Source organism: Paramormyrops kingsleyae, chromosome 22 (assembly GCF_048594095.1).
Source record: "Paramormyrops kingsleyae isolate MSU_618 chromosome 22, PKINGS_0.4, whole genome shotgun sequence".
Lineage (NCBI taxonomy): Eukaryota > Metazoa > Chordata > Actinopteri > Osteoglossiformes > Mormyridae > Paramormyrops > Paramormyrops kingsleyae.
Genome location: NC_132818.1, coordinates 16,878,211 through 16,895,558, shown reverse-complemented (window position 1 = coordinate 16,895,558; position 17,348 = coordinate 16,878,211). Strand labels below are relative to the sequence as shown.

At 42.0% G+C, this 17,348-nt stretch overlaps 1 protein-coding gene across 5 annotated transcripts; it reads left to right on the top strand.

Annotated features, from left to right (window-relative positions):
• Positions 1-1,182: 1,182 nt before the first annotated feature.
• On the top strand, positions 1,183-15,507 carry LOC111849318 (monocarboxylate transporter 6-like). 5 transcript variants are annotated; one of them, XM_023822092.2, is made up of 6 exons: positions 1,183-1,423; positions 1,566-1,766; positions 8,349-8,812; positions 10,964-11,107; positions 11,832-12,644; positions 13,064-15,507. In XM_023822092.2, exons 3-6 carry the CDS (start codon positions 8,389-8,391, stop codon positions 13,312-13,314), a joined length of 1,632 nt encoding a protein of 543 aa, XP_023677860.2. In that variant the 5' UTR covers positions 1,183-1,423; positions 1,566-1,766; positions 8,349-8,388; the 3' UTR covers positions 13,315-15,507. The 5 variants fall into 5 exon arrangements, with proteins under 5 accessions (XP_023677860.2, XP_023677859.2, XP_023677855.2 ...); XM_023822091.2 differs by lacking the exon at positions 1,183-1,423 and having other exon boundaries at positions 1,430-1,766; XM_023822087.2 differs by lacking the exons at positions 1,183-1,423; positions 1,566-1,766 and adding an exon at positions 1,773-3,074.
• The last annotated feature ends 1,841 nt before the right edge of the window (positions 15,508-17,348 follow it).

Here is a 17,348-nt window from a genome sequence, read left to right as displayed (position 1 = left end):
CTGCTTGTGGTCCCCGCGCTAGTGAAGATAGGCCGTACGTATTGCATTTCTTTAAGTTATCACACCAGACTTATATTGCACGTGTGAACTATGAAAGTGTTTAACAACTTGGTTTGCATTTTTTTTTTATCAGAGGGTACAGGCTTTCGTGTGAAGGCAACCATTTTGCCCCTTGTAAGAATTTTGTGCCAATCTGTAACATAAAGCATAAAACATTGATAGCTTATACCAACATCTCAGACCAAACCATTTCTGCAAACCATGCAGTAAAACCAATTATAAAACCTTACACCAAATGTGGGTATTTTTGTCTGAAATAAAAATCCAAAATACGCAGAAACTTGCAAGTCAAGGTTTAAAGTGTATTAGTATTTATATTTGGAATTGCGTGCATAAGTAGTCTGTATTTATTTATTTATAGTCATTTTTCTTTGTTTCAGTTTTCCTGTTTTTAATATCTGAACATGTATTTAACCAAGAAAGAGCTAAGAGGTTCTGGCAAATTTCCTTAAGAGGCAGTTGCCCCCCCCCCCCCCCCCCCCCTTTTTTTTTTTGTGCTGTAAATGTGTCGAACTCAGAATTGCATACTTAAGTGCATTGGTAGGTAACGAGTCTGATGGGAGGTGAAGTCCAGAGCTCACCCTCACGTCGTGCACTTCATCTCCCACAATCCCCTCTGCCAGACGTTTGTACGTTGCATTCCCCTGGTCGATCGGTACAGCCTCCAAAAGCTGATGGGGATAATGGGAAGGCCAATGTTAGGGACACACCGCGCAAGCCCCCTCTCACGCCGCCACGCCATTGCATGTCAAACATTAATACACGCATGCTGCACTTGCACATTATATACACACATACTTTGACACGTGCTAAAACTCTTAACCCGTTTGTTAAGTCGTTTGGAATGTGATTATTTCTTCCCCGTATCGATGTCAAAAGTTGAGTTGTCGATTCAGTGTTCTTAAACTTCAGCTGTCTTGGTCTGAACATCCTTCACCTTGTATTTATTTTCAACCTACTGATGCAGTTTTTGTAACGTTTAATGTACTATTTAAACTAAAGATGTGCATTTTTAATATAAACTGTGATCCTGTGTTTAAAAAAAAAAAAAAACAAAAACTGTGTGGCATTCTTATTTCAGCCATTGTTTGCATTCAGGGTTAGGAAGTAAGTTGGTAAGTGTGGTGTTTGCTAGGTCCAGGAATCTTTTGGAGGTACATGTTGTCCTACTTTAACTAAACGTGTATGGAAAACAGTAAGTGTGTAACAATGGGCAATTGACTTTGGCAGCATTGGAGATACTGAGCATTGTACCCGAAGGACTCCGCTTTCCTGTGTATAGGATGTGAGAACAATCAGGGGTAAACTGGGGTCGTGCAAAGTCACGAGTGTCGCACGGAGTGCCTGAAAGGGATGGAAACGGGTGAGTATCGGGGCTGATTCCTTCCCTGGTCTGACCGCTACTTGAATGCCAGCTCACTCTCTATATTTAAAGGCAGCCAGAGTCGTCAATGGAGGCGAGTGGATATCTTGTTTTACCGAGGCTCCTCTGTTTTCCTGAACAGACCACGTTTCCTGACCCGACACTCAAGCCAATAGCTTCCGCTTGCTTTGAAATCAGGGTGGTACTTGACAAATTCAGATGAAAGTCAGATGATCGTGATGTGGAACCAGTCAGTTGTGGTTCTAGCTGCGTGGTTTTGACAGCCCACGCACCGTCCATGGAGTGAAGATGGTCTGCTTCATGTAAACATTCTGCATCGCCTGTGAGTATTTAGTGAACGGGTCTCTCCTGGTTACTGCACGTCCTTCAATCTGATCATATTTATATTCACGTTTTAATATGAATATTTTGTAAATATATCCATATTGTATAGATGGATATCTTGGTGGTTCATTGTGGTAGCACCAGGGTTGGTGGATTTAATACCACTTCTTCTCGACCTCCGTAGAGTTTGAATGTTCTCACTATGTTGTGTTGGTCTCTCCGGGCAATTATGGCGATTGGTGACTATAAATTACCTGTAGATTGTATGTCTGTATGTGTACTCTACAATGGACTGACATCCAGACTTGTGCATCCTGGGACAGACTGGAAAATGGATAAAATGCATAGATAAAATAGCATATGCCTTTTCCTTATTTTGTGTTGGTCTTCAGAGGTTTAAACAAGCCTGATATAAGATGTACAAAACGCGTAATGGGATCCTCTCGATGTCGGGAAACGAACCTTTTCTTGTCAGTAAAATATGCGGTTGTTCTTCGAAAGTAATCCAATACAGAACCAGAAGTCCTAGCCAGAGAAGTCTGAACAAACAAACACGTTTACATGTTTGATGAGCAAAAACTTTTGTTCGAATTATATAATACGTCACACTGCATTATTTACGAAGCTGTTTAAGTGAACTTCGTGAACTCTTATCTGAAGCCTGGGAAAAACCTGAGCAGGAGAAATAAATGTGGACGTCAGTGGCATCTGAGAAAAATATTGCCGAATACTGATATCCAACAGGGGTCTCTTATTCCAAACATATTTTTTTTACCTCGTTTTGCGATAAATGATTTAGGAAAAACACTCAGGAACTCAGCTATAGTTACTGAACCAGTCGTTGTATCCTTCACAAGACACACCTGTTATTTTTAGACTGCTTTTAACAGGTCGTTCTCACTGAGGATAATAATCCCGAAAACACAGTCCCACGTAAATATTACATTTCCGTTTTAGAAGCAATACATTGACACCGATTATAGAATTTAGCTTTCAGGCATGTACCTTTGCCCAAACACGGCCGGAATACTCTAGGCTATATAAATATGCCATTGGATGACAGATTTATAGCGAAGCGATTTATATTTCTTAGCTCTCGTTAAACACGCGAAGCACGACGGTGCACGCCCACTAAAATTAATTTATCATAGTATGTGGGTTGGGTCGGTCGTATATCATCCATGGGAGGAGCTCCCATGTGGAAGTGCTGAATGCTGCGGTGCCTCGGACCCGACGGCGGTGTCAGTGAGGAGGGTTGCGGGATGGGACGGGACGGGACGGGACGGGAGTCTCCGTTAAGATGGAGGTAAGCATGTCAGAAACATCTGACTATATAAGCATAGTGCGGACAGAAAGATACGGTGACATTTTTAAAAGCAGAGAACCAGGAAAAGCGCGTATTCTGTATTCCAGGGTGTCAGATGCATGCATTCATCCACCTTGTGTCATTGCAGCGTCTGAAAAATATTAGAAACATGCTCACAGTATGCAGATTGAGAGTATAGTAGTCAACTATATGTATGCAACGATTCACAGTGTTTCGTCTTACTTTATACGAAGAGTCAGGTTGTCAGGAATAACCGAAACGGTAAGTTCCTTCAGATACGGAAATTGGACTGTCCGTTTTGGGCACTGCACTTGTTTTAGGCCTACAGGTGATCAGAAGTTGGTGATGGCTGCCCTCCATTGACACTTATCGTTTAATCCTATTTGCTGAAAACTCCGTTTTTTAATGGAAAACGTGTCCCATGTTTTCCGATTAATAGTCGTCTCGCATAGGCATATAATCTGTGAATACTTATAGTAAGTCCAATGGGTAACACTTTATAATACTGTTCCGTAGTTAACAGGTAAATATGCAAGAAGTAAGCAGCAACAAAGGAGTAGTGCTTCATTAACACCTAAATCAGTACTATTAACTACTAAGGAATTATTCTTAATTACTCAATAGGTAATAGTGAACTAATTATTATAGTAGTTCGCTATTACTTCATTAGGAACTATTGAGTATTGCTGGTCTCATTGGGAATTATGTACTAACTACGGATTATTTCTAATAACTACTAGTTCATTACTCATCAAATGAACAGTGCTTTTTTTTTTGGACTAACAGGAATTTACAGGCTCCTGTTCTCAATGGTTTTTGCCATTTTTTTCCTTTTGGAATAACAGGCTTGTTTCTTCGTACTTGTTTGTATGACATACAACTTATTCTACAAAATATTACTGCCTAAAATATGTATACAGTACCTACATTTTAATTATTTACCTCACTTCAGTCCGTGTGCCAGTGTTCTTCAAACTGTGCTTTGAAGTCCAACTGAAGGGATGCTCAATCAGAGACTTGTGTTTTGCCACATGATGTGCTCTACCACATATTGTTGATCTTTTCTGAACATTAAGAAATTAATGTATGCATTTTAAATAAGGAATGAAGTCTTACTAATGACCTACATAAAACTAATTGTAACTCATTAGTAATGAATGTGGCGTTACTGACTTCTTCCATAGGAGCTACTAAAGATCAAGAACAGTATTATAAAGTGAAACACACTGTAACTCATTAGTAATGAATGTGGTGTTACTGACTTCTTCCATAGGAGCTACTAAAGAACAAGAACAGTATTATAAAGTGAAACACACTGTAACTCCTTAGTAATGAATGTGGTGTTACTGAGTAAGCTTCTATTTCGCTTAAACATTTACTGAGTTCTTTTTAAGCGGTTAATAAGAACAATGAATGTTAACATAGCTTATTTGTTTCACTTAAACATTCATGTAACACTTCATGACACAACAGCATAAGTTCATTTTAAACATTTAATTTGAAGCACGTTATATTAACATCACAACTTAATTTTTTAAATCAAATTATTTTACATTGATTACACATCCATCCCATTAAAACTATTTACACAGGGTATTGCTTTCCGCATGTAACAAACGTCCAAGTAGTCCATCCTTGTGTTTTTGGTCCAGCCAGCAGTCCACTCAATCGGTCTTTGTCCGCTGACGTCACACTCGCTATAGCCGCAGTGTAATGTGGGCCAAATCGCCATTTTGGTTGTATACAACGCATGAGCGAGCGTTTGCATCCGGTTTTATCATTGGTAAGATGGGACACTCGTGCAGTGTGAAAGGCTGCGAATATCAACTTTAGAAGACAAAAAAATGCATATTCAGTAATATTACTTAAACAAAAAACATCCTAGTTGCCTTTATGAAAATGCCGAGAGCAAACACGCATGAAGGGAGATATCGCGTTGAAAGTGATCTTCCGTCTCACCGCTGCGACCCAGGCCACGCGACGCCTCTTCGTTACCTCCATTATCTGCTGTTCATATCCTCTTTTCTAAGTGGGAAACCGAAAAAATCTCATGTTCTGGTCCACCTTTCTGCTATTTCTACCATGTGATTTAGTATGACAGCCTTTCACACTGCACGAGTGAGTATCCCATCTTACTAAAGATAATACCGGACGCAAATGCTCGCTCATGCGTTGTATACAACCAAAATGGCGATTTGACCCACAATACACTGCGGCTATAGCGAGTGTGAAGTCAGCGGAAAAAGACCGATTGAGTGGACCTGCTGGCTGGACCAAAAGCACAAGGATGGACCACTTGGACGTTTGTTACATGCGGAAAGCAATACCCTGTGTAAATAGTTTTAATGGGATGGATGTGTAATCAATGTAAAGTAATTTGATTTTTAAAATTAAGTTGTGATGTTAATATAACATGTGCTTCAAATTGAATGTTTAAAATGAACTTATGCTGTTGTGTCATGAAGTGTTACATGAATGTTTAAGTGAAACAAATAAGCTATGTTAACATTCATTGTTCTTATTAACCCCTTAAAAAGAACTCAGTAAATGTTTAAGCGAAATAGAAGCTTACTCAGTAACACCACATTCATTACTAAGGAGTTACAGTGTGTTTCACTTTATAATACTGTTCTTGTTCTTTAGTAACTCCTATGGAAGAAGTCAGTAACGCCACATTCATTACTAAGGAGTTACAGTGTGTTTCACTTTATAATACTGTTCTTGATCTTTAGTAGCTCCTATGGAAGAAGTCAGTAACGCCACATTCATTACTAATGAGTTACAATTAGTTTTATGTAGGTCATTAGTGAGACTTCATTCCTTATTTAAAATGCATACATTAATTTCTTAATGTTTAGAAAAGATCAACAATATGTGGTAGAGCACATCATGTGGCAAAACACAAGTCTCTGATTGAGCATCCCTTCAGCTGGACTTCAAAGCACAGTTTGAAGAACACTGGCACACGGACTGAAGTGAGGTAAATAATTAAAATGTAGGTACTGTATACATATTTTACGCAGTAATATTTTGTAGAATAAGTTGTATGTCATACAAACAAGTACGAAGAAACAAGCCTGTTATTCCAAAAGGAAAAAAATGGCAAAAACCATTGAGAACAGTAGCCTGTAAATTCCTGTTAGTCCAAAAAAAAAGCACTGTTCATTTGATGAGTAATGAACTAGTAGTTATTAGAAATAATCCATAGTTAGTACATGATTCCCAATGAGACCAGCAATACTCAATAGTTCCTAATGAAGTAATAGCGAACTACTATAATAATTAGTTCACTATTACCTATTGAGTAATTAAGCATAACTCCTTAGTAGTTAATAGTACCAATTTAGGTGTTAATGAAGCACTACTCCTTTGTTGCTGCTTACTTCCTGCATATTTACCTGTTAACTACGGAACAGTATTATAAAGTGTTACCGTCCAATGTATTGATATATATACGCTTTTCGTTCATTGTGATACCAGCCACTGAACTAAGTCAATAACAAATTGGACTTCTTGGTCTTCTTGATGAAAAATATGATTAGAAATTTGTTTTTAAAAGATTAAATCCTTTATTTGCCACTTGCACAAGTACCTCGCCCATCTTTGTCTCCATTGGGGTGGGTGTACAGCGCATGGTCAGCCGAAATGCGGCCCCTGGAGCTGGTGGTTAAGGGCCTGACTTAAGGACCCATGGACGTGCCTATTCGGCCGATGCCGGATCCCGAACCGGTATTCCGATCCCCGGAACTTTGGATTCATTATTTATCCCGCTGAGCTACTCACACTTAGTTTATATATATGCATTATTACATATTTCCTTTTTTAAAGTAATATAAACACATTTTAATGATCAGATCTAATACCTAAATCTAGCAACAAAATTGCGAAGTCGGCATCGCTACCCCCCCGCACGTGCATGCTGCCAATGCACTTTAGAAGCCGCGAGCACGTTTGCATTGCTGGCAGTAGACAGTGTTCTGTGCTTCAATACTGCAACCACAACAGTACAACCACTGTTGTAATGTTACCACAACTTCCCCCTTAAATAACCTTTCCAACACAGGACCCATACTATATACTTTCATGTTCAGTACGTACTGCAATCGTGATGATAAGCACTGTATACTCCTTTTCGACCTTCAGCGTAAATCCACGCGTTTTAAAACGTTCACATGGAGTTGCATAGTAAAGTATTGTGCGATTTGATTAATTAATTCAGTCTTTGTTTGCGTTAATTAAATTTGACGCACTCAATGTGCTGTCTGCCGTCCAGGTGCTACAATGTTCCCATGGAGACGCGCGGAAAAACGCCCGACTGGACGACGATCGTACTCCGGAATAAAATAAAATATCAGTTCGACTGGACTTGTATTTGCAGTGTGATCCATTGCAATGACCTCCAGGATGGTGTTTTAAATACTGCGTCGCGCAGCTATAAATAAACGGTGGAATTTGGAATTATTGCAATGCCAAAAGCAGATTATCTACGCGTTTTCGTACTAGATCGCACGGTTATTCTGGTCCCTCCGGGTTTTTGTGCTTGTCGGTGTGTGTAGTTTTTTTATAAGAAGTATTCTTATATAGAAAATCAGCATAAAAGCGGGTAATGCTTTCGAGGTGAAGGGGGGATTACGCAACGCCGGTCGGACTGGTTTCAGCAGCTGATGGTGCGTTTCATGAACACGGATATAAGCTGGTGACGGCAGAAGTGGAGTCACCGCTGGAGGAAAGACAGGATCGCAGCAAATAAACAAGTGCGACCCATGATGTAGAAAGGTAAATGTGGATTTGAAGCGCAATCGATCCAGGTGAATGTTAATATTTAACTAAGTGCAGAGAAAAGCTAAGCATAGTTATCAAAACAACATCATGTGTAATAGAACATACCCTTTTGCGATTAAATATCGTGTAAAACTACAGAAGAAAAACATTTTTTTCGAGTGTTTCAAAACTCTGGTCATTACCTGAGGTCGTGATATAAAGTTGTGATTTGTTTGTCATGGATGAGAAATATTTTTGTACATTAGTACGTGCTTGTGTACAGTTCACTTAAATGTTTATCTTAAAACCTAATTATATGATTAATACGAGGCTATATACTTTAATCTTTCGTTATACTTAAGTGTTTTCAGTGAAAACGTAAGTATTAAGGATTTAGTTAATGACATTTGTTGCTTGTTTCCAATTATGCGTAAACATTTCTAACGGGACACTCTTGGTGAATCATAACTTTGCTTGGCATGTGCCGTACAGGAGCCGCGCTGACGGCGTAACTGAGCCGCTGACGGGGGAGATGCGGCAGATCGCCGAGCACGGTGCGGACGGCATGGTCTCCATTACTGACGTCAGCAACTCGTGTCAGGATCCAGTAACATGGAGAAAACACTCTGTGACGTCGAGCGCAGGAGGGGACGGGACTGGGGGCACTCAAGACGGTGACCCTGAAGATCATGAAGAAGAGGACATCGGGGGGACCCTCATTATTCCCCACAGTGCCACAGTGGAGCAGGGTGGTTGCAGCAGCACGCAGCAGGTGGCGCCAGATGGCGGGTGGGGCTGGGTGGTTTTGATGGCCACCAGCGTGGTGCTGGCGCTGACTGTAGCCTTCCCCTCCTGCCTTGGCATCTTCTACACAGAGCTGCAGACTGAATTTGAAGCCAGCAACACGGAGACCTCCTGGGTGCCCTCTATCATGACAGCAATGCTACATGCTGGAGGTATTCCTGAGTCGGTGTGCCTTCACATGGAGGATTGTGGGAAATATGACTCAGCATATGTGTTGCGTGACAAGTGTTCTAGCTCTTTGAAAACTTAGCTACAAGTATACATCAAAAAAGCTCCCTTCACGACTAAATAATATATGATATACATTATGGTTGTATCATTTAAGTCCACACCCTGTTTAAACAAGAGTGCCAGGTGATAAGCCTACTTGATTAGCCTATTAAATTGAATGCACACATAGTCTTTACTTTGTGATCCAGAGGAATGAGGCATAGCATTGCTCTTAAATCATACAAAGTTTGCAGTGCCTTTTGATAATATGAGATAACAATTGTGGAAAGAAGTCAGGGTGACTGGGAACAGTTCCTGCTGCTTTGCTACTGTAGGAGACCAGCAATTCCCCTGGGTGATAAGTATGTTGGGAACAGGACTCCTGGTTCACAGTCTGTTGACTGAGGGCTTGTTTTCCTCCAGTCAGTACTTGGTAGATCTTAAAAACAGGTGGGAGGCAATTGTTCACCTTGGGAGATGGGGGGGGGGGGGGTGTTTAGGGATTATTCTAAATTATACTAAAGTCAAGAGTCAGTAATAATCCTGCGAAACAATTTTGATCCACTGCAGAGGAGAACCTAAGTCTCCCCAGCGATGTTTGTTTAGTTAACTCCTACCTGACAACTGAGCCAGGGAATACTTCCATCAGTACAAAATGGTTCTTAGTGTGAGGAACAACTGTTTAATAGGACCCCACCTGTGTTGTGTAGGTGTTTATGCAGGGTAGCCTGAGGTGGGAGCAGAAAGGCTCAAGAAGGTGATGAAGGCAAAATCATGGGGGAAGCAGATGTTGGAATTTGTGTTTATTTATATATATATATATATATATACACACACACACACACACATACATACATACACACAGCCATTAAAAAAATTGGGACCACAGCACAATGTTTTGTTTCACTCATTTCTCAGTTTATGGGTCTGTGAATAATATATTTTCCTTTATAAACTGCATCCTGGTTGTTCCCTGTTTCTCATTACTGAAGGGCTTCTTCCTTGCTGTATGGGACTTCAGTCCTGCTTCTAGGAGCTTGATATGAACTAGCAGTGCACTTCACATCTGCACTTAATGTTTCCCATTCCTTTTGAAGGTCACTTGAGGTCATCCTCCGATTCATGAGGTGCTGTCGGATAAGTTGACGGTCACCTCTGGCAATAGAGAGTCACCTCTGCCCTCTACCTGCCTGGTTTCTGGTCATTCCCAGTGTCTCCTGCTTCACCTTGTTCTTGTGAGCTGCTGTTGATACTGAGCCTGGAAGCAGCCTGCCGCGCAGTGTAGCCTTCTGCCAGCAGGCCCAGGATTAAACCAGGATTTAAAAATGCGGATTTGTTTAAAAAATACAGAGTGGTCTCATTTTTTCCACACCTGTGTGTGTGTGTGTGTGTGGGGTCCAGGTATGCCTTACTTTGTGGGGACCAAATGTCCCCACAACATGATGAATACCTGTTTGTTGTTTTTTTTTTTTAACTTTATGGGGACCAGTTTCCTTATGGTTATGGTTAGGGCTGGATAGGGGTTAAGGTTGTCATAGTTAGCATTAGCATTTTTCCCATAGAAATGAATGAGCGGCCCCCAAAAAGATATGATTCCATGACTGTGTGTGTGTTTATGTATACATTAGAGAGAGAGAGACACTGTTCAATTTTAGAAATTGTGGTTGTTGTCCTTGTAGCACATTCACATGATTTCCAGCTGATTTTGTTTTGTCTGTGATGTTTATTTCATGTTATTTGTATAAAGGTTTGTACCTTAATTCTACAAAGAGTGAATATAAATACGTAATGGAATTAAATCAGTGTTAACCTAAAAAGAAAGTCAGCAGAGTGCTTGGCCATGAGGGGCCCTAACGGTACATGGTAAATTAAACTTAAAGATCTGTTGTTGGTGTTTCTGGTGATGAGCTGTCATGCGGATTGTGGTGTTTGCCTGTGTGATTTGTGGGCCTCTTGCAGCAGAGAAAACTATACTCTGTAGGAGAACAAGAGAGACAGATACTCTGGGTTAGGGTGAGGCACCATGTGTTTTTGTGTGAATGATACGTGCATTTGTGTTTAACACAGATACTATGACCTCCTTGTCCCTGCAGGCCCCTTATGCAGTGTGCTGGTGGAGAGATATGGTTGCCGGGCAACCGTGATGATTGGTGGGGTCTTGAGTGGGCTGGGCATGGCGGCCAGCTCCTTCACAAGCACCCTGACGGAGCTTTACGTCACCGCCGGCGTCATCACAGGTTAGACGTCCGTTACCTAGACATCCTTCCCGTTTCCATGACATCCAGGTTTTCCCCAAGTGAGATGCGTGACAGACGGCAAGGTCTGACTGAGCCCTCTGGGTCTGTTATTGCCTCCTGTGGTTGTGTTTTCCGAGTAGCTACCTTAGTGGCTCCCTAGGCAAGTTTCAGCAGCAGCCACCCCTGTGTGAGACAAAGCGAAACAGGCTGGCTAAGTCAGCGCCCCCTCAGAAGATGGTGCCCTAGGCAGCCGCCCATGTCACCAAATGGGTTGACAGAATGCAAGTACTTTGTAGGTGTACTTAAATCATTGAGTAAAATAAATCGTGTATGATGTACTGTCTCTTTAAATGTAAGGGCTTACTCGAGGTCCAGGGAACTGGTGACAGTTTGGCAAGGGCCTGAACCCTTTTGCTAAAGCGGAGTGGGAAAAACCACAGCGCCACAGTGGGTAGGAGACGGCCGTTACGCGGGATTCCTCTGGGCACTCCGGTTTCCTCACGCAGTCCGAAGACATACCGGCAGGCTAATTGGCATCTCATATGCCCATGGCATATGGCTGTGTATGTGTGCCCTCTGATGGACTGGCATCCCATTCAGGGTGTGTCCCAACATTGTGCCCTATGCTGCCTGGGATAAGCTCCAGCCCCCCCCCCCCACCCGCCCCCCGTGATCCTGATTCAGTTGAGCAGTTGTACGATGGATGGATCTCGTGTCTCCCCAGGGTTGGGCTTCTGCTTCTCCTTCCAGCCGGCCGTCACCATGATGGGCCACTACTTCGTGCGGCGTCGGGCGTTCGCCAACGCCATGTCGTCCACGGGCACCGCCGTCGGCCTGAGCGTCCTGCCCCTGCTCTCCCACTTTCTGCTCAGCCAACTGGACTGGAGGGGCAGCTTCCTGGTGCTGGGGGGGATTCTGCTGAACTGCTGCGTGTGTGGCGCCGTCATGAGGCCCGTCGGGGGAGGACGCAGCGTGGCGAGCAAGCAACGGCGGCGGGAGGCGAAGGGAAGTGCGGCGACCACCAGGGGTCTCCTCAAGGACTTTCTGCGCAAGTATCTGGCCTTTGACCTCTTCTGTAGCAACAAGCGGTACAGAGCCTATGCTCTGTGCGTCACCTGGATGATGTTGGGTTTCTTGGTACCGCTGGTGTACCTAGTGCCCTACGCCACCTCCCAAGGCTTGGGGCACGGCCAGGCCGCCCTACTGCTCGCCATTCTGGGCTTCGTCAACATTTTCATCCGCCCTCTAGCCGGCCTGCTCTTCGCGCTGCCCTGGTTCCGGGGCCGCCACGTCTTTGCGTACGTCTTCGCCGTCGCCCTGCTCATCAACGGGCTCAGCAACTGCATCTGCTGCCTGGAGACCAGTTTCAGCACGCTGTTGGCCTACGTGCTGGTCTTCGGGGTCTCCATCAGCGTGGTGGGCTCGCTCATCTTCACCGTGCTCATGGACGTCATCGAGATGAGCCGCTTCCCCGCCGCGCTGGGTCTGCTCACCATGATGGAGAGTGCCACCATTTTGGTGGGCCCTCCCTTGGCAGGTAGAGGACCCTGATCTCTCTTGGGTTTCCTGTTTACCTTTCTCCATATACAGCACATGCCTCTCACTGTGTGCGTATGTGTGTGACTGTGTATGTTAATATATATACATATATAGTGTGTGTGCATGTATGCCTGTTCTCTCTGGTCCTTCTCTAGCCAGTGGTTGCTAAGCAAGTCTCGGCTTGTGTTCCCAAACACTCAGTTCCAAGAATTGCATGGTAAGTTGTGGGTGGGGGAGGGTAGGCTGCTGAGGGCTTCATGCAGTTGCATTCTGGGGGGTCATTGGGAGACCTTCTCTGGTTCCCAGTGCCATGGCAACCAAAAATGCTCTATGATGTCACGGGACCACATGAGTGTTTGTCTCAGATATACTGTTAATGTTCCAGGGGCTAAATCTTCATGCTTTGCTTTGTTCCAGGGTTGCTGGTGGACCGCACGGGCCAGTACACCTACGTGTTCTACGCCTGCGCTGTGTCGGTGTCCATGTCAGCCATCTACCTCATGGTGTCCTTCTATTGGCTGGACAGAGAGGGCGACGCAGGCGTGAAGGGCTGTCCCCCGCAGCCGTCCAATCCCCTTGCTGCTCTTTCCTCCCACTGCGAGTACAGCAACATCCCTGCAAAGGGAGAGAAAGGCCCAGCGGCCGAGATGCACGTCACCAGCGTGTGAGCCGCGTCACCAGCGTGTGAGCCGCATCACACTCGCGCATCTGCTGTGACTTTGACATGATTGTCATCCCAGCAAATGTTGCCTGCTGATGTTCAAGGAGTTTAACAAGGAGTCTGAGTCCTTTGACACCCTATCGAGTCTTTTGAACCATTCCTTCTGTTTAAGGATGATCAAATGTCTTTAACGCACATGGTGGGTACATGGTTCTGCACACTTAGGTGATTTAGAAAATGTTTTAAGCTTAATGGGGCTTATTGGGGCTCAGATAGTTTGAACCCCAGGCATAACAGGCTAGGCCTGTATGTAATCTGCAACTGAGAGACCATCTTAGAAATGGTTTTACGTGGTCAGTGCCAGAGGTGTAGAACGCCAAAGTGAGACATTAACGTACAAACTTTTAACTTATAGTGCACTAGGTCAGGAATGAAGTTATTTCCAGTAGGCACGCTTCAATGAACCTTAAACTATGAACAGGCATCTACTGTAGGCAAGTACTAATTAATAGTGTATTTTAGGTTTTTTAGGGGACAATGTTAAAATACACATTTTTTTTAGACAATTTTTCCATTTGAATGGAAAGCCTTAAATTTCTTTAATATGTTTCTTTTCTCATTGTCCCTCTTCAGGGCAATGAGTGAGTAGTTCTTCAGTGCACCAGAGAAACAGGGCCGTGACTATTGGCTGCATTTTAGCAGATAAACTTGAATCAGGCAGCAGTTATTTTTTGAGGGATATCGTCCCTGTGCCAACTGTGCCTTTGTAACCAGACTGAATGCATCTGTATGAGACAGATGGTTTTAAGAAAATGTTCTAGCATCATGTTGTGGTGATGAACCAGTTTCCAATGGTTACCTCCTACCACAATGCAGACATTATCTTATACTCTAAGTGTGACAAGATTGATTTGTCACCACAAAGATCACCTGTACAAGGGAATCTTATAAGTGATATGTAACACTATATTTGATATGGCACAAATACTATTACTGTATACTATTACTTATGTATTAATTAACCACAAACTAAGTCTGTTACATATGGATCTCATGTTAATTCATCATTAATGAATCATGATGCATGATTTATCCCAAGCAATTATATTTGTTTCTGTATCTGTTTATTCTGTAAACCTTTGTGAACTACTGAAAGAACTATTGAAGGAACAAGTCATGAATAACACAAGTGAAATACTGATCTCGTATTTGTTCATTAATGAATTGACACATCTTATCTCAAGTAGCAACTGTATTTATTCATGATTTGTAATTCAGTAATAACTCAGTTATTACTAAGTATTTGTGCTGCGTCAAGTAAAGTGTTACCTAAATGATGTCAGGAAATAGCTATGTAGCGTTGCACCATTTAAACTTGGAGGAATCTCTACTATTTACTGGAAATTTTAGCTTAGGCCTTTAGGTAAAGTGATTTTGGATTTAGTGATAGAAGTTTGTTAGAATTTAACGCACGGGAAAAACCATATGTGCCTCATATTACATTTCCTGACCCTACTACATGTTTGTTTCAGTGGAAAGTGTGAGTCTGCTGTAAGCGTGGTGTTGAATGTTAACTGTATGGTCACCATATGATCGACTGTTGCTGCAGTGTCAAAAATGCTAATGTGGGTTTATGTTTTCTGGAAGTGACATCTTCCATACACACATGCCGATTTGTAATATGAATATTAACCAAACGACTCCCACACCTAATCTTGACATGGGTTTTCATTTTAGGTTTAATCAAGATTTTGAATAATATTTACAAAGCACACTTCTTACAAAAAGTTATTCGTCTATGGACACAAAAAAATGTGGAATAAAAAACATTTCCCATAATTTTACAGTTAAATGTTCTTTAAGAACAAAAAGTTGGATCTTTGGAAATTTACTCTTGGAATCTATGCTTGGGATCAATGAAGTGTATCTAAAATTCCCAGTAAGCGATTTTCTAAATTTATGATTATTGTGCTGACCATCATTGCTATAATTTGTTTTTGATCAGGTTCTGTGTTTTCCGTGGTTGAAGAATTTTATATTGTGATTTTCAGTGATTAGCCTTCACATTGATTCACAGTGTTTCTACAAAATGTCACACTTCTGCCACAAGGACATTTGTTCCTTATTATGGCTGTGCTTGCTATGATAAGATGTACACATTTTGTATCTTTATCTCTAGTAAAGTTGATTAGCTGTAGTAGTTTTATTTCCCTATCGACTAAATAGGAACACACACGTATATATGCATACGCATACATATATGCATATGGATATTAGTGATGGCCGAAATGCTTCCGGAACCATTTGTTGTGTTTTCTGACCCCACTGGATGGTGCTCTCAGCACAAATGGTTCATGAAGCAGCCTTTTGGTCAATACGAACGTCTATAAATTGTCAAATTTGAAGTCTCCCAGATGTCAGCACATTATTACACCAGAGCGTGGTGAGAAAGACTTGAACGGCATAATCTAATTCACTCATCACTCATTACCAAACAGAACGGTGAGTCACTCATCAAAAGGATGTAATGAAATGAGCGAATCAGTGCAGCGACTGAAGTAATTTTGTTGACCTAAATGCTTCGATCAAAATGAATGTATGTTTCACTGGGCTAGACTGGGATCAAAAATCGGCCCTGGACTTTTGGGGTCTTGGGTCCACATACCCAAAATTGCTTGGTATGCCAAATGGCCAGTACAGCCCAGTTTCATGTTGAAGACATGGTACACGTACGTTACTCATAACTACTAGACACATAACCACTAATGAATAAGGGATTCGTGTCACGTTTATTAAAATAGTTACCATTACTTTATTATAAAACATAAATTCCAACTGAGTACAATAATTTGGATTAACCACCTAATTACCTAATTAATATGCAATATTAATTGGTTAACGCTTCAGTAATGGATAATTTCATTTTGGGGCACGAACAGCCAGTAATGATTAAGGGTTGTTGTTACACAACATAAGTATCTCTTCTGAAATTTTGTCATTCCTGTATCACACATTTCATATAAAATTCCACCCTCTCAGAGTCTAAGGACGTGCACCATGGAGTGTGCACCCATCAACTCACTGACCTCCAGAAATACCTAATAACCAGTTAAACACGTATTCAGACTAAGAATGGAAGTCCCAGATGTACTATTATCCCTGTATTTCTGCTTCTTTGTGGTGTATTTTTACAAGGCCGGACTTCTCATAAATCAGCAAAATGTCTTTGATGACACTCTATTCAACTCCATGTTGACGTGACAAGCAGTATGAAAGCTGAGGGGTTATGAAAAGATTACAGCTAAACTGAGAACTACTCAAAATCTCCTGAGTATCATGCCTGGTGTAACCATAGATCTGCAAACCGTTTTATTCTAGTTTTATGTCATTTCTGAGTTTGGATGTTTGCTAAATGATGAAATGATGCATTAACACACACACACACACATACATATATACTGTATGGTAAATCTGCATGAACCTAAAATGACGTCTTTGAAACCTATTAGACTTGATCGCATTGATTTAGAACCAGAGTACAGTTAAGTGGGTTTGATATTACACATATCATGCACTCTGACAATGGTGAAACCTGTAGGTAATTTAGGAAATTAACTTATGTGCCTCATATTCACTATTTTCTTTGCAGGTGGCATATAGGCCATCATAATGGTCTAAAGGCAAAACTTAGCAATTTTCTTGTGGTTGAGGATCATCACTAGACCTACACAAATCAGTCAGACCTACGCAATTACCTACAGGTTTACCAAGAGCCAAAGTGCATGAAACGCGTTGCGTTATTCAGGTCCTTTGACCACAAGCTGAACAGCGCCTGAGCAGCGCACAGGTACAATGAGAATTAGTTTGCAGGCACATAATTTAGCTTCAGAAACTGTGTACAGGTTTCGCACGTGCCAAAGTGTATGGTATTCATAGGTCTCATCATGCTCTTCGACCGCAAGCTGAATTTTAGTTGCTGTTTTCTGCATCTTTAGAGCATGAGGATGGTCTATATGCCACCTTTATTAGAAATAACGGATA